At 33.3% G+C, this 18,841-nt stretch overlaps 4 protein-coding genes and 1 long non-coding RNA gene across 19 annotated transcripts; 2 read left to right on the forward strand and 3 right to left on the reverse strand.

The window, feature by feature from the left end:
* Positions 1 to 791: 791 nt before the first annotated feature.
* Positions 792 to 6,960, reverse strand: LOC107932477 (U11/U12 small nuclear ribonucleoprotein 25 kDa protein). 9 transcript variants are annotated; one of them, XM_041099948.1, is made up of 7 exons: positions 6,604 to 6,958; positions 4,791 to 5,078; positions 4,554 to 4,659; positions 4,263 to 4,362; positions 3,742 to 3,920; positions 3,168 to 3,358; positions 792 to 1,221 (listed from the first exon to the last, which is right to left on the reverse strand). In XM_041099948.1, the coding sequence occupies exons 2-5, from the start codon at positions 5,008 to 5,010 to the stop codon at positions 3,825 to 3,827; spliced, it is 522 nt and encodes a 173-aa protein (XP_040955882.1). In that variant the 5' UTR covers positions 5,011 to 5,078; positions 6,604 to 6,958; the 3' UTR covers positions 792 to 1,221; positions 3,168 to 3,358; positions 3,742 to 3,824. The 9 variants fall into 9 exon arrangements, with proteins under 9 accessions (XP_040955882.1, XP_040955890.1, XP_040955884.1 ...); XM_041099956.1 differs by having other exon boundaries at positions 3,751 to 3,920; positions 6,640 to 6,923; XM_041099950.1 differs by having other exon boundaries at positions 3,751 to 3,920; positions 6,604 to 6,861.
* Positions 6,961 to 7,297: 337 nt separating this feature from the next.
* Positions 7,298 to 9,827, forward strand: LOC107932475 (pentatricopeptide repeat-containing protein At2g01860). Of its 4 annotated transcripts, none has more exons than XM_016864464.2 (3): positions 7,300 to 7,656; positions 7,982 to 8,042; positions 8,147 to 9,827. In XM_016864464.2, the coding sequence occupies exon 3, from the start codon at positions 8,176 to 8,178 to the stop codon at positions 9,703 to 9,705; it is 1,530 nt and encodes a 509-aa protein (XP_016719953.1). In that variant the 5' UTR covers positions 7,300 to 7,656; positions 7,982 to 8,042; positions 8,147 to 8,175; the 3' UTR covers positions 9,706 to 9,827. The 4 variants fall into 4 exon arrangements, with proteins under 4 accessions (XP_040955880.1, XP_016719953.1, XP_016719954.1 ...); XM_016864465.2 differs by having other exon boundaries at positions 7,329 to 7,656; positions 7,995 to 8,042; XM_041099946.1 differs by having other exon boundaries at positions 7,298 to 8,042.
* LOC107932478 (putative tRNA 2'-phosphotransferase) lies at positions 9,792 to 10,744 on the reverse strand. Its single transcript, XM_016864472.2, has 4 exons — positions 10,693 to 10,744; positions 10,484 to 10,555; positions 10,111 to 10,167; positions 9,792 to 9,932 (listed from the first exon to the last, which is right to left on the reverse strand). The coding sequence occupies exons 2-4, from the start codon at positions 10,542 to 10,544 to the stop codon at positions 9,799 to 9,801; spliced, it is 252 nt and encodes an 83-aa protein (XP_016719961.1). The 5' UTR covers positions 10,545 to 10,555; positions 10,693 to 10,744; the 3' UTR covers positions 9,792 to 9,798.
* Positions 10,745 to 11,635: 891 nt separating this feature from the next.
* On the forward strand, positions 11,636 to 14,092 carry LOC107932418 (uncharacterized). Its single transcript, XR_001693388.2, has 4 exons — positions 11,636 to 11,835; positions 13,016 to 13,056; positions 13,463 to 13,530; positions 13,789 to 14,092. It is a non-coding gene; the product is annotated as an uncharacterized lncRNA (long non-coding RNA).
* Positions 14,093 to 16,030: 1,938 nt separating this feature from the next.
* LOC107932438 (uncharacterized) lies at positions 16,031 to 18,684 on the reverse strand. 4 transcript variants are annotated; one of them, XM_016864427.2, is made up of 6 exons: positions 18,472 to 18,675; positions 18,233 to 18,350; positions 17,588 to 17,674; positions 16,738 to 16,835; positions 16,571 to 16,642; positions 16,031 to 16,430 (listed from the first exon to the last, which is right to left on the reverse strand). In XM_016864427.2, the coding sequence occupies exons 2-6, from the start codon at positions 18,261 to 18,263 to the stop codon at positions 16,407 to 16,409; spliced, it is 312 nt and encodes a 103-aa protein (XP_016719916.1). In that variant the 5' UTR covers positions 18,264 to 18,350; positions 18,472 to 18,675; the 3' UTR covers positions 16,031 to 16,406. The 4 variants fall into 4 exon arrangements, with proteins under 4 accessions (XP_016719916.1, XP_016719917.1, XP_016719914.1 ...); XM_016864428.2 differs by having other exon boundaries at positions 16,743 to 16,835; positions 18,472 to 18,670; XM_016864425.2 differs by having other exon boundaries at positions 16,031 to 16,642; positions 18,472 to 18,684.
* Positions 18,685 to 18,841: the final 157 nt, after the last annotated feature.

The following is an 18,841-nucleotide window of genomic DNA, read 5'->3' on the forward strand; positions in this document are numbered from 1 at the left end:
ATTTTGATCTTGGCAAATTGAAGGCGTTACAAAATAAGTGCAAAACTCCTCTGGATGCCTCTGCATCTGTCTGAAATCACGTAGGGTTGGAATTAGAACTAGGTGATGCCTTACACAAGGATTGATTATCTCATCTCTAAGTATTCCCTTCTTATTCTTTCTTTTCTCTGTTTATTTGTATAAATGAATTTTCGCCGTTATTTTATTGTAGTTGGGACTAAAGTAGTCCTACCAGTGAATGTACTTTTTTTTAATATTTAATATATACAATGATTGAAAATTCGTAATGCAAATGCACGTATCGATCAAGTGAGAAGGAGATATTGTTCCCATGAGAACTAAATTCTAAGCCACTAAATACCAACTATTCAATTTTATATAATTTAGATCAAGAAAATAAATCCTAATTACTACTAAAATTAAATTAAGCAAATTATGAAGATTTTATTTAACTAAAACAATGAAAATATTTAAGTAATTACTAACTCATTATTCAATAGCATTAACTAGATCTTTCCAATATCTAGCTAAGTTAATCTTTCCCTTTCACTAGCTATATTCCTATGCTAGACAAGTTGAGTGAAATCATTAAGAACAAATCTACTGGGTTGATTAGAGCATCATATATATTCTTATCTTAGTTGCAAATTAACTTATTCTAATCTATTCAATCTAGACCTAAATCTTAATTTTCTCCTCCAAGACAGATCTAAATTATCAAATTAATACAACTTGGTGGTAAAAAAAAACGAATTAAATAAGCGCAAAACTAAATAAATAATCAGCAAAGATTGAAACAATAAAAGAAAAAATAAATTAATTAACTAAGAAATAGGATCCGTCATTGTTTTAAAATAATAGAGTTTAGTTCATATTAAATTGATAAAATCACACAAGAAGATATTCACAACAAACTTGCATTAAAAAGTAAATAATAATAATCTAGAGAAAAAAATAGTTAAAAAATTTACATCAAGCGCCACGGATCTCTTTTTCTTCTCATCTTTGCAACCTTGAAGTTCCCTTTGATGTGAGATAGTTGTTGTCTGGCTCCAATTGATCTCTTCCTTTTTCCTCCTTTTTTCTTTTAAATCTCATCACCCTTATTTTTTGGTTTTGTGATTGTGCCACTCTACTCAAGGTAGAAATTGCAATGGAGCGAAAAGCATCACTTAATTACTTTTTACTCTATGCCCAAGTCTTTCATTCTTCTTTCAAACCCTGCAATATAGAAAGAAAAATAGTAAGTAAATCCAAACTAACTATAAAAATAATAAAAACAACAAGCAAAATTTAAATAAAATATAATTAATTTGAAAAACTATAAAATGTAATACAAACTTGTCTAATTACTAAAATTACCTCCTAAAATAATATAAAAATTTTATTAAAATAACTTTAAATATGAGAGTTATCAATATGCATACAAGAATATTTACAAATAATACTTAATAATAAATTTCACAGATAAAATTCCATCATTACAAATATAACATATATAAAAAAGAACCAGCCATTTAAATGGCTGATGCATTGAGGTTCTTTTCTCATGGATTAGAAAACGAAACGTTAGAAAAAAAAAGGAAATAAATATGAAAGATGTTTTTATTTATTATATATTTAAGCCATTTTCATTCTCTAATTTTATTTATTTTTCATTCGATTAAGTAATTGAACTTTTAAAATGTATTTCCTCTTCTTTTATGGTTTATTGTAATACATGCATTCGTAAGCTTCCATAAGTAACTAGAAACAGAAATGGCATTCATGTTTATCATAATATTTCATAAATGCTGCATCCTTATTCCTATTTTCCAATTACTTCTATTCTTCTCCCTGAATTGTATGTGATTCTATTGCACTTCAAAACATGCTCAGAAAAACCCACATAAAATTGGAAACATATTCCCACATGCAAGTACTTTAGTACTAAAGAAAAAGAGCAGAATAAGATTCTTTAGAAAATTTAATAAAATATATATCCACAAATATAAAGGAGAATATAACCTAAACTTTTAAACTATAAAGAGAAATGGATACAATTGTCTATTTAAAAACAAGTGATTTAAATTTATTATTTATAATTTTTAAATTATATTACATTATTTAATTGATAATTAGAGTTATTTACATATTAAATTGGATCAGGCTTGATAAATAGATGATATTTTGATGGACCTAACCTTTGAGCTTTTTTAAATATATTAATTAATTAAATAAAATTGGAGCTAATTCAATAACTTTTTCTTGCAAAAAGCTACGACTCTTAACCATCAAAATGAAAATAGTTTACAGATTAATTGTTCTTGCATAAATAAAAACAATAAAATGAGAATTCAAAGTAGAGTGGGCACACTATTATTATTATTATTTTTGGTAATGGATATGTTCAAAAATATTTTTAGGGTACAATCATTTCTCAAATATTACTATCATGATGTGCTCAGACCCAAAAAAAATTGGGCCTATTTTTCCAGGCTTTCGCTTTTCTTTGGGCCTGTTTTATGTGTTTTTGCATTCTAATAATAGCCCAGTACAGTACTTTATTTCACAAAAAAAACCCTAAACCAATGCCAGGATATCCCCGGAATGGGATATACTCGGGCCGGAATATCCCTACTTGGGATATGCCAAAGCCGGGATACCACTAGAATGGGATATCCTCACCCAACAATATTATGCCGAGCAAGAAATAAAAAGAAAAATCTGACAAAAACTCACTGAAAATAAATGTAGAAAGGCAAAACAAAATCGGCTTTATAATATATTATATTTATCTGAGTGCAAGAAATTTTGTCGCTCGACCACCCTATTCATGTTCAACAAGAGTGGCGAATTTGCAGTGCAAGTAAGCTGACACTCGCAGTAAATAAACAATTACCATTAAAAGAACTCCAGAATAAACACAAAATAGACAAGTAAAAGAACTTCAAACCCAACCTAACCAATAATTACGCGCATTGTAAAATTCCAGAAAGTCCACCAATATGGATATTGCCAAACTTCACAACCCCAGCAAACCCCAAGAAGTATATATTAGGTAATGCCCATCCCCCATAATACCTAAAGTTCACACATTTCAATTGCAGAAGGTAAAATTCAACGCCTTTTCATAAAAGAATTAAAATCCCCAAGCTAAAACATATGAAAAAAAAGGGGTGACTTACAATTCACATAAATAATTGGAAGCTTCATGATTTCCACCGATAAAATGGTGGGAACTAGGGCAACCTCCTGACCCGAATGGTATTTCCAGAATGACTTCACTCTCCGATGAAGTAGGACCAACCATTTTTCACTCTCCTCAAAACCCTCCGACTTTTCCTTTTGCTTTGCTTCGAGTGATGAATAAATATATCTGAAACAAAAAACAGAGATGAACAGGCAAAGACAAAGGATCTATACATATGAAAACAAAAAGTCTAGATTTGTCATTCTTTTAAAAATCTAATTATTTGCTTTTTGTTTGTTGATTTTATATATAAAAATATCATCATAATAAAATAATTTATATTTATTACTTAAATGTGTATTTATATACTATATTATTAAATCTATACTATATATAATTACACATTTAACTTTTCAACTAAAATTGTGGAGTCTGGGAGATGATGACATGATCAATTTATTTGGTTTTTGAGAATACGAGATATGATAAAGCTAATTTATTAAAAATTTAGTATTACAAGAGCTTTAAAATTTATTTAAAATGTCAACTAGAAATCAATGTACTTGTACCACATTTACTTTGCTATGGAACATTGTGAATTTGTGGAATGAGTTGGATCAGAAAACAGGGATGCCCGAATGATTGCATGTCATCATGAAAGCTTGCTCAGGCCATGGAAGAAACGGTGTTTTCTCCTCTTAGAATGTCTCCCAGAACCTTTTGAGACAACATAAGGTAAAAAATGTACCTGCAATACACATCATAACATCTCAGGAGGAGGAATTCTTCATGTTTATAATTTACATGCCGCCAACTGCTAGACATTATAGCCCCAGTAATTGTAAATGAGAGCCAAGTTTCTAGATCAATTTTAAGTTGAGATTCCTCTTAACAATATTTATAAAAACCTACTTGGGATGATGGATTCCCATAATTCGTTAGCACATGAATCTTGTTTAAGTTGATATTTGCAAGGTCAATGGATGTTAAGGCTCCAAGGTGAGATCATAAGCAGGAAATGAGCAATGAATGATCATAACAAAATAAAAAAGAACCATTTGCAGAAAAGTGAAGGGACCAAATACAACACCTGAGAATTATTTCTAACGCCAAAATCGTGAAGTGCGGCGTCATCATCAAGGAGCTTCCCATTGTGGTGTGCTAGGCAGAAATTAGCCCAAACGTGCCTCCTATAACCACAAACAAAGTAAACATTAAAAGAAAAAAAATTAATCTTCAAAAACAGAACTTTATAGTAAATGTAATTGCTCTGTTTTTTTTTCTCTCTCTAATACATCAAAATGCCACCGATTAATGTGAGGATGATTCTGGCCAAAAAAAAAAGTGAGGGTGGTCTAAGAGGAAAAACAAGATGATAAACCATGAAATGTGTCGATGACCCATCTTGGATTGCTCTAACTCGATCACTTTCTTCTTGATTGCGAGCTTCAAGTCTTTCACTGTGGCTGAATTCATCACTGCAACATCTTCGAATTCCAAGGAAAACCAATCCAAATAAGTACTGACTTTAATTTCAAACACAAATTCTATGCGGCTGAAGGCCTGCCTAGCTGTGCGTGTGTGTGTGTGTGTGTGTGTGTGAGCATATGAAGTGTACCGAAGGAGGTTCCATCTAATTTGAAGATAGAGATACACATGGCACTCCCCAGTTCAAGGTTGATTAGGGTATCAACATCGGACAAACTGGGTTTCTTAGGGACATCGGCGAGAATTGGATCATCAAGGAGAGCGGCCAGTGTTGAAAGTATCGCCACTTTCTTCACCTTTTTGCTGTTGTATCCCAGCACTTTCCCTTCCTCCTTCGCCCCTGACTCCATTCTTACACTATGCAGATGCTAGTCGCCCAAAACCAAGCAGAAAGGGTACTGGTTGCCGGTATGCTTCACTGAGTATGGGCCAACCCAAGAGTAAGAGCTTTTATTTGAATCGTACTACTCTTTGTTTCAAGTAATTTTACAAAAGAAATTAATTAAAACGTTGAAATTTTGGAACATTGCAATAATTGTTCTTTTTATTATAAACTCTTAATCATTGTTCTCTAATTATCAAATATTGCAATTTTTGTACAAAATATAAATAAATAAGTAAATCTTATGAAATTTATCATCTTCTAAAAATATGAAACTTTAAAAGAAAACTCTCACTGTGAGATGAAAAAAGGAAAATATAGTGTGAAAGAAAACAACACATATTTAACATCTTCTAATGCAACACAATAATCACTCGTTCTGGTGAACATTAAGAGAAGGTTAGACTTGCCTACTCCTGAAACATACAACATGCACTACTCACAACTGAACATGACATCGAGAAACAGTTAAAAACAAATAAATTGTCAGAAGAGAAATGCAAACACCATCAGCTTCTAAAGAAATCAAATAGATGAAAACCTGGAAAATGAGAATAAAAATGGATAAAGAACTAATCATTCCAAGAAAATGTCCTTAGCAAACATGTAAATGCCAGATGAAATCTTCAGCTTTTGAATAAATCAAAATAGATGGAAACCAGTGGAAAAATGAGGGTAATGAACGATTGCTTGCAACTAAATACAAAAATCCTATGATGGCCTGGTGATCTGTCCAATCAACTATCAACATTATGAAGGAGACCCTTAATTTAAATTGCATAAAACAGATGAAGATAGGTACAAAAGATGATCATGCTTTCATTAGTTTTTAAGGAGAATTACTATACAAACTTATAAAATAGAAACCCAATTATCTGCTGCCTTCAAAATGTAGGGACAGACTAATAACAAAGAAAACCAGTAGAAAGTTACAACTACAAACTTAAATATTAAATATTCGAGATCCACTGTGCCAATTCGATATTAAAAAAAATAGAAACTTTGAAATTATAAATGAACGAAGCATACCAGATCAAATTAGATTTAAATTAAATATAACATCATTGACTCACTGTACAAATACAATAAATATCGAATATTCCAGTTAGTACTGCAAGCAAGAAGACAACAAATATTATAAAAACATAAATTTCAAAGCATCAAGTTATTCAATATCAAAATTTAAGAATCACTATCAAAACACTACATTACATAAAAAAACAAAACTTTCGGGGCTAGAATTCAACAAATCCACTTAAAAATCACTATCCAAAACCCTAATTATATATTTTTTTAAAAAACAAAGTAGAATTCGTCAAAACTACTTCAATAACTCGAAACTAAATGCAGACTTTACCTTTAGCCGGCTGCGATGAATAAAACCCTAGGGGAAAAGGAAAAAAATTGTAAAAGCAAAAAGCATAGCAAGAATAAAAGGAGGAGCGGGTTTGTTTTATGAGCCACTTGCATGCCAAAAATGCTACTGAGTTATAGTTGAGTAGAAACGGGTTTGCTCTTACTTGAAAAAAAAAAAGGAATGCAATTTTAATTTTGCTCTTACTTGAAAGCGATTGACTGGTGGACCGATGGTGACTACCTGACTGGTGAACGATGATGGTGGACCGTTGGTGACTGCCTGACTCGTGAACGACAATGGAGGTGGCCGTAGGGTGTTGGAGTGGAGAAGGCAAAGTTATTTTGTTAGGGTTAGGGATTTAGAAATTAGCTGTTACAGATTGGGGGCAGTGACCTGAAGAGGAAAAGAAAACTAAGGTGCCGGGCCAGGCACGACCCATAAATTTTTTATGATATTTATCCAATTATAGAAAATTGAAACTTGTTTTAAAATTTTAAATAAATTTTTATATTATTTAAAAAAATTCAATATTCCCCTTCAAAGTGTTTGGTTGATTAATAATATATGTTTTGATTCGTACGTTTTACTATTTATATAATAAATAAATTTAAATAATTAAAAAAAGCATTCAAGCTATAAAAGAAATTCACTTTTTATGGTTTTATCATTGAAGGTTTGTTGAAAAATATATTAATGTTATATTTAGTATTTAAATTTTATCCAATCTTTTTTGTAATATGATGCTTAAAATTTTAAAAAGTCGATTTTGATTTTTAAGTTTAAATTTTTTATATTTTAAAACATACTCACGTGTAATTTATTTTTAAAAATTTTATTAATTTTGAAATATTTTAAATCTTACGTTAAATAGCCCTAAAATTTATTTTCTCCTTGTTTTTAAACCTGTTTGTCATGCATTATCCCTTAACTTTATTATTAACTTTAAAAACTAAATAATCATATTTTCTCTTCTAACTAAATCAATTCTTAAGCAAAATACAATACTAAATTCTCTCAACCTCAAATCTCCTCGCCGTATCTTTGTTCTACCGACGCCAGTGATTTTCCGGCTTACTGCTCCCTTCCGAAATGATCCTCTCCTTCCCCTCTTTCCTTTGATCAGACTAGATTTCCAAGGAACTCCCCCAAACCCATTGCATTTCTAACCAGAAAGCTAGGATTCAACATCTTCTTCCACCATAAGGGGATTGTCAAAGAAGACACCTTTCCAACAAAGTCTTTGTCAATCGACAGTGGGTGAGACATCATTTTTTCTTTTATTTGCTTCCCTTCGTTTTTTTTAGTTGTTTCAAGTTCGTTTGGTTTCTAATATGAGATTATTCTGGTTTTGGGTTATTGATTTCTTTTTATTCTGGCTCTGTTGGATGTTGTGGGATTTGAGTGAGGGAGCGGTTGGCTTGGTGCTACTTTTGATTGAAAGTTGTTGAATTAAATTGGGGGTTTATTATTCAATTCATAATCTTTTCATTTTTTAAAGCTTTTTCCAAAAACAAACCTTGGTGCTTCTCTCGGGATTATTATGGTTTTGGGTTGTTGATTTTATATTTTGATTGATATGTAGTATTTGGGTGAAGGTGGGTTTGGTTTGGTGTTGGTTTTGATCGAAAGGCGATGAATTGAATGTAAGTTTTCATAATCTGTTCAACTTCAATTCCTTTTCCAAAAATCAAAATCTCCTCCTGCAACTCCAGTACCTGTTTGCCTTACATAGTTTCCTTCATTTCAGCTCTCAAGCCCACAGCTGCATACTTTAAAATGCCCGTCGTCAGTGAGAAATTCCCGTTAGGTATTGGAGCATCTCCTTTTTTATGCACAAGGTTCATCCTCCAAACGAACCATAATACTAAGAAAATGGATTGCATATTCTCATCCATCACCACATATCCTTTCATAACTTTGAGAGGAAAACTACAACCGAGCATTTGTGTTACTAACCTGGCGCATCCCAACACAAGAATTTGCTATAGCAAGCAACCCAAGAACCGCCGTTATCCGCATCGCACCAAACTCCCTCCTGACTTTGGCGTTAACTTATTCTTGGAGAAACCTAGAACTGAAACCGACATGTCCACTGACACTGAACAAATAAAGTCAATTTGCGGTCACAATAGTGATTCACCTGAAGAAGAAGACGACAAAGAAGATCATGTGAATATTGATCTTGCTTGGGAATCAGATGAGGTTGAAGCCATATCTTCACTTTTTCAGGGAAGAATTCCTCAAAAACCTGGAAAAGTAGGTAGAGAGAGGCCTCTTCCTCTCCCACTTCCTTACAAGCTACGGCCACTGGGATTTCCTATGCCAAAGAAACACGTTAAGAAGTCTTCTGCTGGGGTAAACTCATCTCGTGCTTCTGTATCACAACAGTTATATAAGAACCCAAGCTTTCTTATTGGCTTATCTAAAGAGATTAAAGACCTTGCTTCCGATGATGATGTGTCTGCAGTTCTCAATAAATGGGCTCCCTTTTTGCGTAAGGGTTCGTTATCAATCACAATTCGGGAATTGGGTCTTATGGATCTTCCACAAAGAGCTCTGCAAACTTTCTGTTGGGCTCAGAAGATGCCTCACTTGTACCCTGATGATAGGATTTTGACTTCAACTGTTGAAGTATTGGCTAGGAAGCGTGAATTAAAATTGCCCGTCAACTTGGAGAAGTTCACGAGCTCGACCAATCGTAGTCTGATTGAGGCAATGTTGAAAGGATTTGTTAAAGGTGGAAGCTTGAACCTTGCATGGAAGCTTCTTTCGGTTGTGAAGCAAAGTAAAAGAATGCTGGATCCAGGCATTTACGCAAAGCTAATATTGGAGCTTGGAAAGAATCCTGATAAACACATCCTTGTAGAGGAGTTACTGGGTGATCTTGGAGAAAGAGATGATTTGAATTTGAGTCAGCAGGACTGTACAGCGATCATGAAGGTTTGCATTAGGCATAGGAAGTTTGAGATTGTGGAGAGCTTGTTTTACTGGTTCAAGCAATCAGGGCGTGACCCCAGTGTGGTGATGTACACAACATTGCTTCATAGTCGTTATTCTGAGAACAAGTACATGGAAGCATTAGCTCTGGTTTGGGAAATGGAGGCCAGGGAATGTCTCTTGGATCTTCCTGCTTATCGTGTAGTAATAAAGCTTTTTATTGGCCTGAAGGATTTGGCAAGAGCAGTGAGATATTTTTCCAAACTCAAGGAAGCGGGTTTCTCTCCAACATATGCTATGTATCGTGACTTGATTAATATGTATATGGTTGCAGGGAGGGTGGGCAAGTGTAAGGAGGTTTATTACTGATTAATATGTATATGAATTTCATAAGATCCAATACAAATTTGTCATCACACAGGTTTAAAAGAGAGAAAAAACTGATCATTTCATCATCCAATTTTAAACATTTGAGAAAGGTATAGGTTTTCTATCTGGCCATGATTCTATTTTCTCAAAGCACTTGACACGTACCACCCCATCAAAACCCTCAGTCAATATCGCTTTGTTGTCTGAAATGTAAAGCTTCATGCCTTCTGCAGTCATCAAGAAAACAAGCGAAGACAACTTAAGAACCGTAGTTTGGCAAGAACAGATCAATATATGTTCGGCCACGACTCTTAAAGAAAAGTGAGAAAGACATGACTTGCAGTTATTGCTTCGGTTCATAGAATCATCACCGGACTGAAACTTGAAAGAAGCAAGCATGCTTACTTTCCAAAGCTTTTCTAACATCAAGATAGATCAAAACGGTAACATCTCGTCCCATACCTGAATAGGGTAAAAGATACAAATCATCATAAGCCCTCTACAGCATTTAGATTCACTAAAACTCAATTTATGCCGATTAGTGCTTGTCATTTTCCATTATCGCTTAAAATTCACATTATATATCGGTATCTTAGTAATCCCCTTTCATAATCTTTAGCATGAATCCTATGGTGAAATGAAGATAACAAGCATAATAACACCCGTAAGCAGTTTGACACGTATACAGAGCTAGCATATTGAAAATAAAGAGTAAAATGAAGGAGTTCGTATGTCAAAGTTCAGAGGACCAGTAAAGAGAAATTTCATGATAACTCACCACTTATCACTTCACCATCAGTCAGCAAGCCACTTGAGAAGTGAACATGCAATCTTTTCATGCGCTTCAGACTTGACTCCAAAATTGATTCCAAATTCCTCTTATTGGTTCCATGTACGCAAACTATCATCTCAAGGAAAATCAAGAGGATGATGCAAAATAAAAGGCATAAAGGAAGTCCATAAATCTAAGAGACATGATGTTCTTACATTGCACTTCATCAGCTGAAAAGATTTGTTTCAATAATCTTTCAGACTCAACTGTGTGTCAACGTGACAAAGAATATCTTCCTTAGATGTGCATAGACATAAATAAAAACCCTAAACCCTAAACCCCAAACCCCAAACCCCAAACCCTAAACCCTAAACCCTAAACCCTAAACCCTAAACCCCAAACCCCTAACCCTAAACCACAAACCCTAAACCCCAAACCCCAAACCCCCAAACCCCAAACCCTTAAACCCCAAACCCCAAATCCGTAAACCCTAACCCTAAGCCCAAACCCCAAACCCCAAAACCCTGAACCCTGAACCCTAAACCCTAAACCATAAACCCTAAACCCTAAAACCCTAAACCCTAAACTCTAGACCCCAAACACCAAACACCAAACCCTAAACCCCAAACCCTAGACTACAAAACCCCAAACCCCAAACCCCAAACCCCAAACCCATAAACCCTAACCCCAAACCCCTAACCCAAACCCAAGCCCTAAACCCCAAACCCCCAACCCCCAACCTCAAACCCTTAACCCCTAACCCCAAACCCCTAACCCAAACCCCCAACCCCCAAGCCCCCAAGCCCCAAGCCCCCAAGCCCCCAAGCCCTAAACCTAAACCCTAAACCCTTTAAAACCCTAAACCCCCTAAAACCTTAAGCCCTAAACCCCAAACCCAAACCCTAAGCCCTAAAACACTAAAACCCTAAAACCCTAAAACCCTACACCCTACACCTTAAACCCCAAACACCAAACCCCAAACCCCTAGCCCCTAACTCCTAAACCCTAAACACTAACCCCTAACCCTTAAACACTAAACCCTAAACCCTAATCCCTAACCCCTAAACCCTACCCCTGAGCCCTGAGCCCTGAGCCCTAACTCCTAACCCCTAAACCCTAACCAGATGCACTTCAATTTGTACATTAAAATCGAAAATATAATCGAAAATATTTTGGTCATTCATCATTTCACCATCTAAAAAGCTTGAAGTGCTTTTGGTTGATAAATGACCAAAATAACCTATCTTCTCCCCCTTGGAAAAACGTTCTTTCCTCTGCTGTGAAAGTTCTATACCCATTTTTTTCACATTTTCGCTGTGAAAGCTCCTTCCTGTTCTTTGTTCCTCTTCCGCAGTTGAGTACGTTTTCTTCTTCTTCTCTTTAGTTATTAGTTATGCTTTGTTTTTATATACTTTTTAATTCTGGCTTTTGTGCCTCTTTTGCTTTACTGTTTTGTGCCTCTACTGCTGCTTTGCTCTGCCTCTTTTGTTTTGTGCCTCTTTTGCTCGCTTTGTAACTCTTCCAAACTATTTTAGTTGATAAGAATAGAAGAAATATAGACTAAATCAAAATTCTATCCAAATTTCATATCGTTGCTGAATTTTCTGTATCTTTTGTATTTGAAAGTTCTGATGATGTTCTTTTTAATTGTTTCTAGGGTTTAGCTTTACGATAAGATACCATGGCTGTGTTTCATTTTGGTTGAAGTTATCGTCGATTGTATTATTCCTACTTACCATCACTTATAGCGGGAAAGCAGTTTCTGATGTAGGGTAGATTTGTAGAAGCCTTCCTGCTTATAGAATACAGCTTTTTAAGGTTTACAGTAGGAACTTAGGAGGGATAGGAATCCAAAGAGGGTCGGATATCGGAGGAAGATTGCTAGAATTTTCTGAAGCATTGGAATGACAAGGAAATAAACTCATGGTTTTACCCTTGTGCTGTGAATCATCCCCTGAAGCATCATAGTAGTAGTCGAGAGAAGAAAGTAGAAATATGACAATGGAATTTCCATGAATTTATAGTAAACTCAAGACAACATAATTCCTAACTAATTGTCTGACTCTAAACTCAAAGATAGACTCAATAGACCACTCTTTTTCTGTTCTTGGAAGCAAAGTTACAGAATGACTGAGAGCTGTCCACAAAGCAGAGAGAGCTTATCTGCATTGTTGACTCATAATCAGAAAACCCTGCTCTGTATTGATATATTTATTATTAATTCATTGTTCTATCAAAGAATATTCATTCATGCTAAAGAGAAGAGAAACAAAAGGCTGCCTGACGTTTTCATACATGTGTTCCAATTTCTCCTTTTCTTTTGTTTCAAGTTCTGGACCTAAGTGTAAGTTCCTACAAGAGGAACAAGCAGATCCTTCCACAGACCACTCATAATCTTATGAGTTGATCAAAAATCGGTCATGCTTACAAAATGCAATATTCTAATATCTTATAATATAATTAATGCATACATACACATATATATATAATAGAGTGCAAGTTTTTTTTCCCCTTAACTTCTTTATGTTCATTTTATAGGGTGTTGCTGTTGCACTGCCTGTTTATTTTGCTACACAGAGGTGAGAGTTTATTGAGACACCAGTCTTGAAATTCGGGGTTCAAAGTTGACAATCAAATGGTTAGAAAGTAGGGATTTCCAAACTTGTAGGTGGTAGGTCTGAATTTATTTGGCACAGTGTGTGAGAATTAATACTTAATGATAGGACAATAATCGTGGAATAATGGCTTGCTCATCTATTACTAGCTGATTTTCGTCTATTCTAGTCATGATAGCTGGATTAATTTGCCTGTTATGGTGCAGGTGTTAGCGTAAATGAAGCTCATCTATTACTAGCTGATTTTCGTCTATTCTAGTCATGATAGCTGGATTAATTTGCCTGTTATGGTGCAGGTGTTAGCGTAAATGAACTTGAACTTATTTGTATGACGAAACTGTTAACTGTTTGGTTTTGTATTGTTTGTCAGCAAGTGGCAGGCATTCAAGTTGGCAACTCTTTCTGGTTTTGCGGAGCCGCTCGGCGTTGTAATTTTTGGTAAGCGAATAGTAAAATTTAAAGATAAAAATTCTTTTGAAGAAGTTAAATGTTCATTTCTAACAGAAATGTAACATCGGTTATGAGCTATAAGCTGTGATATCATGAAAGTACTGCCCATCCTCTTTCTTCTTTTGTGAATCGGGAATGGTTTTCCTTTTTGTTGAATATAGTTTGCATTTAGGTTGAATTTATAGCCTATTTGCTTTCAAGATTTCGGATTATCTTTGTTGATTTATCTTTGTTCTTGCACTGCAGCTTATCTGTTCCTGAGCAGCATAAGTCCCGAAATTCTTGAGGGCTTGTTAGGATCAGGTTTGTCGTACCATCAATCCCGAAGTACATGAGCTTGTAACCTCTTTCCATATGAACAAAAAGATGTTGTAAATTCCTGAACCAAGATGTTTTATTTTAGTTGATTTCTCTGATAATTTTAGCCAAACTATGAGATGTCTTAAAAGCAAAAAGGATGAACAGCCCCAGTTTGCAATGTACATAATTTGTTTCCTTGTAACAACATGAACATTGAAAATGGGAAAAAAGAGAGGGGGTTACAAATAAATTTATGGATATTGTACTTTTATATACTTGACTGTTTAATTTCCTTACAAACCTCATTTTTATTTCTTTAACAAGGTGCAAATTCAGAATTGTTATATCTGATTTTTTATTGAATCTGTCATCTCTAATTGGCACTCTTAGTAAATTAAGAATTTAGTCCTTATGCTTTTATTTTCAAGAATTCAGATTTCAAAATTTTAGTTCAGTTGTTAACACTATTAATTGTATTTGTTAAATTGGTTAGTGTGATCTTTTTTAAATAAAAAAGGTCCCCTTTAATAACAATGTAATTAAAAATGTTTCAATTAACTTGAATTTAACAAAAATAATTTTTATAAGATTAACAATTTAACTAAAATTTAAAATTTAAAAAAAATTAAATTTTAATCATATGCCAATTTAAATTTTAAAAGGTTCCAAGTTAATGCTCAAATGCAGATTATATTTTACCTAAGTCATTCGATTTTGAGGTATTTTTTATCTAAATCATTCGATTTTAAGGATTTAGCTTTTCTTTGTCAAAATGTTAAATAGATCGAGTCGTTTAATAAATTTCGAAACACTTGTTTGGCTATTGAAAGGTTGAGTTCCCATACTATTGACCCTAACACCATGTTCATAACAAATCACTTTTTCTTCTTATTGTGCTTTCATTGCTGTTTGTTAAAACAAGTCGATTGGGAAATGAAATGAAACTACCGAATTCCATGCAATTTCATCCATTTGTTTACTTGGCCAAATTAGAAATGGATTCTTTTTTACAAATAATTTTTATAATAATACAATTGTGTCAATATCTAATTACAAATATTTAATTTTTATATTTAAATTTTTAAATATAGTTTATATATTTTAATTAAATTTTATAAATAATTAATATTAATTACTAAGAAATATTTACAATTAATATTATATATTAAAATATTAGCAATAAGTTATAATAAATTATTTTTATATTTTTGTTAAAATATCGTAATATTAACTAATTTGAACATTATTTCAATACATATTTGTTACTTTATAATATCATGTCTAAAATGAACATTTTATTCTTCAAAAGTACTTTTTGACAGCAATACCAAACACTCAAATTTTTCAAAAGCACTTCTCAAAAGCAATGAAGAACTGACCCTAAGAAAATAAATTAACAACAGTAGGACAGTAAAAAATCTGTATCGGATAAAAAATTCTTTACGACTACGCAGAAAAATCCAAAGCATTATGTCCAAATAACATAAAAGCAGGTTCAGATTGCGAATAATGCAACGTTAAATCTTCATAACACAATTTTTTATCTTAATATTTAGTTTAATTAAAATGTAGTAGTTTAAAAGTTTTTTTTAATATATTAGCTGGGACATTACAGAGTATAGAATTTTCTTTCCAGTTATGTTATAATATTAAAATCAAGTGCTTATTTAAAATCCAGCCTACACTAGGTTCACAGGGGACTAGCCCCTAAAATTTTGAAGCTCCCTAGCTTGTGGTATCCCATTTCAAATTGGAATACTTACATGTTTGGGCCCCCTATTCCAAAAAGTGAACATTTTCTATTTTTCCCTCTTGAATTTTTTAAACTTCCTTAAATACCGTACATTTTTTAAATAGGGTAAATTTATATTTAGTCCCTCTTAATTTTTTACCCTTTAAAAAATTTATAATTTGATATAATAAATTTAGTGATACATTTGGTTAATAGTTCATCAATCATTATTAGCTTAATTTTATCTATCTACCTTTCCAACCAATCAAATACATATCAACATTAACTATTGAATTACAATATTTAACAGAAATTATATATTTACATGATTTACATTCTATAATCATATATAATCTTTTTCTTTGCAAATTGGGGTTTGGGATTTTAGTATTACTAATTATGACAATAATAGACCTTCCTTGAAGGATTTAAGCTCTATTTTAACCCATCGCAAGATTTGGAACAATAAATTTTTACTTATATTTGAAACATCATATCTTGTAAAGCTTGAGTGTTCATGATAATACTACCATTCATAGGAAGAACAAACAATTTAACAGTGAGTTGAAAGAGATAAGGAAATTGTAGGGATCTACTGTAAAAAGAAATGACATGGAGGCCATCACAGACATTTTCGTCGAGATGAAAACTAACACAAGAAAAATATGAATAATGATTAACCAAAATACTAAACATACAGAAACATCGAGCACTGACCAGGCTCAGAGACGGCGGGATGATTTCTCATCTGAGCTAGCAGAAAAACTTGGACATAAATATATTGGCATTGACGTATTCGAATAAAGAACTTCAGAAGCCTTATGATATGTGGTCATTGATTGATCGCGGATAAAATCTGATGATAGAGAAAACAATAGACAGTTAAACTTTCGGCATTACCAAGTTCTGATGGGCGACAATAGTGTAATTATACAGAAACCCGACAGGCGAAGAAGAAAATATGAATATTGTTAAAGTAGAAATATAAGACGGAACTGGTTGAAGATGATAAGATGGCTTATCACCGAAAATGCGAAAAACATCCAGTCCCATAGCTTTGTCGAGTTCCTAACAAAAGGTAAAAACACGATTCAGTAGGCACACAAACAACATCAGCAAAAAGGAAAATAAGTCTCAGGTCTTGGTTTTCAAGTGGAAATAACATCACTGATATTCAATGCATCTGGGGAGCTATCGAGATCAGAGATAAATTTTTGAAGGTGTTCATCCTTCAAGGCTTCACAGACTGCATTGGAAGAAGCTGCATCAGAGAACATTGAGATATAAATGGTAGTGTGAAGCGAATTAACCAGATTTGGCATCAAGACAGCTTGTCTAAAGGTTCTCTGGCTCTAACATCATGTAGATAATGAGAACATTTTGATCATACAAGCTAGTTATCTTAAGCTGGAAGGCATTTAAGCTTCTACCATACAACTCAGTCTAATGTACATTGAGCCCCTGGGAATCAATTTACCTGATGTGGAAAAATGCTTTGGGACCTGACATAAAACTTCATGCAGACCAAATCTAGCTAAAAGCAATACAATCGGCCTACTATAAAATGCAAAAAATAATCTACCACAAGTCCACCACAATACCCTCGGAATATCCTTTTAACACATTACAACCTTTGAATCATCTATAACCATCATCAATATATTGAGCTCTAAGATATCTCCATGAGATTTCAGTATTTCTCCCATGGATACATTGAATTCTTATCGAAAGCAAAAGATCTACTGGCAATTCCAATTTATGCAGTCATTTTCATGACACGATATTTCCAAGTTAATTACAGATCTTGTGACAAAGATTTTCTTCATACATTTTGCATTTTATTGCACTTGGATATCTTGATTGGGTTGCTAAATATCAATGAGATACCAGTGCATAAATTATAATAAGGAGTGGATTCTTTTTCAAACATTTGCTCAAGTGACGTACTTCCTCCCACTTTAAGGAGGATTTTACGAAAGATATCCAAGCTACGATTAGATTAAAAATATCTACCAATAGCCTGCATTTGCATTATTTGTAGCACTTCACTTGGGTCATCAACTTCTAGTTTTCGTTCCACCTGAAATCCAGGATTAGCACCTAAAAGAAACAAAACAAACATCATTTGAATTTTGAAGGTCTCCAGGAAAAGAAAGGGGGATTTGATTAAGTTGTTGATATTAACACACCATGATGACAAAAAATTAATTTGCACGTATGAGAATGACATTTCATGAAACTAAGCTCTGAGTAGTGATTATCTCCACAAAACTCATCGTGAAGCAACATATCAAGCATGCAAATGTAAAACATGTTTCTTTGCCCAGGCTTTAAAATCATAAAGGCCCTCACTTGGTTAGATACAACCAAAAGCATTTGTTTTTAGAAGAAATGGTAGCTGTTAAAAGCCTTTATGAAGGTTCTTAAAAAAATGTTACTAGATGTCGAAGCTCGTAATATTAGCACATATGAAAAGGAAACATGAATAAGATTCAAATGTTGAAGCAGACTATTCACTAGGAAAACAAAACATTAAAAGACGACTTTCCTATCAGATCTTCTGAAAAACTTCAAATAAGCATATATCTAAAGATAAACATCAAACACTACTTTCGAATTTTTAGATCACCAGAAAACTTTCAGTTAATGAATACTTACCAAATCTTCCCAGGTGATTCTGGCTTGACATTGGGGGTCACTGCATTGTCAGTGGACTCTGGCTTTACACTAGTTGTTACAGCACTATCGATGGACCCTCAATTCACACTGTGGGATCCTGCATTATTCACAGACTTGCATTAGTTTTTAAATTTGGCCATTCTGGAACCACAGAGCAAAGGCCAACTTCAGCTACAAAACATAGGTAAAACCCCTTAGCTCTGTTAGTTTCTGTTAACCTGAGCTTGAGTGGAAATACACATTGGTTAAATTCGCAGTGGGTTTCCAATGACATAAAGCTCAGTATGGATTACTGAACAGACCAGAAAAGCAAAGTATTTTAAATTTTATTAAATTCACATCTGCGGGACCGGTTCTGGGCAAAGTGATTTTATTAAAAATTTGATTTTGGGGAGTTGATGACTGAAACTTTTGTTAACGTTAAGTTGATAATAAACAAAACTATTATACAATTGTTAATTTTTTTATGATTTTTAAATTTTTTACATAATTATAATTTTAAAAATATTTTTATAAATTCAAATAACAAATAGTAAATTTTCGGAATTTTCAAGATTTTTTTATACTTCAAATTTTTTAATATTCATT

Source organism: Gossypium hirsutum, chromosome D08, assembly GCF_007990345.1.
Source record: "Gossypium hirsutum isolate 1008001.06 chromosome D08, Gossypium_hirsutum_v2.1, whole genome shotgun sequence".
NCBI classification, from domain to species: domain Eukaryota; kingdom Viridiplantae; phylum Streptophyta; class Magnoliopsida; order Malvales; family Malvaceae; genus Gossypium; species Gossypium hirsutum.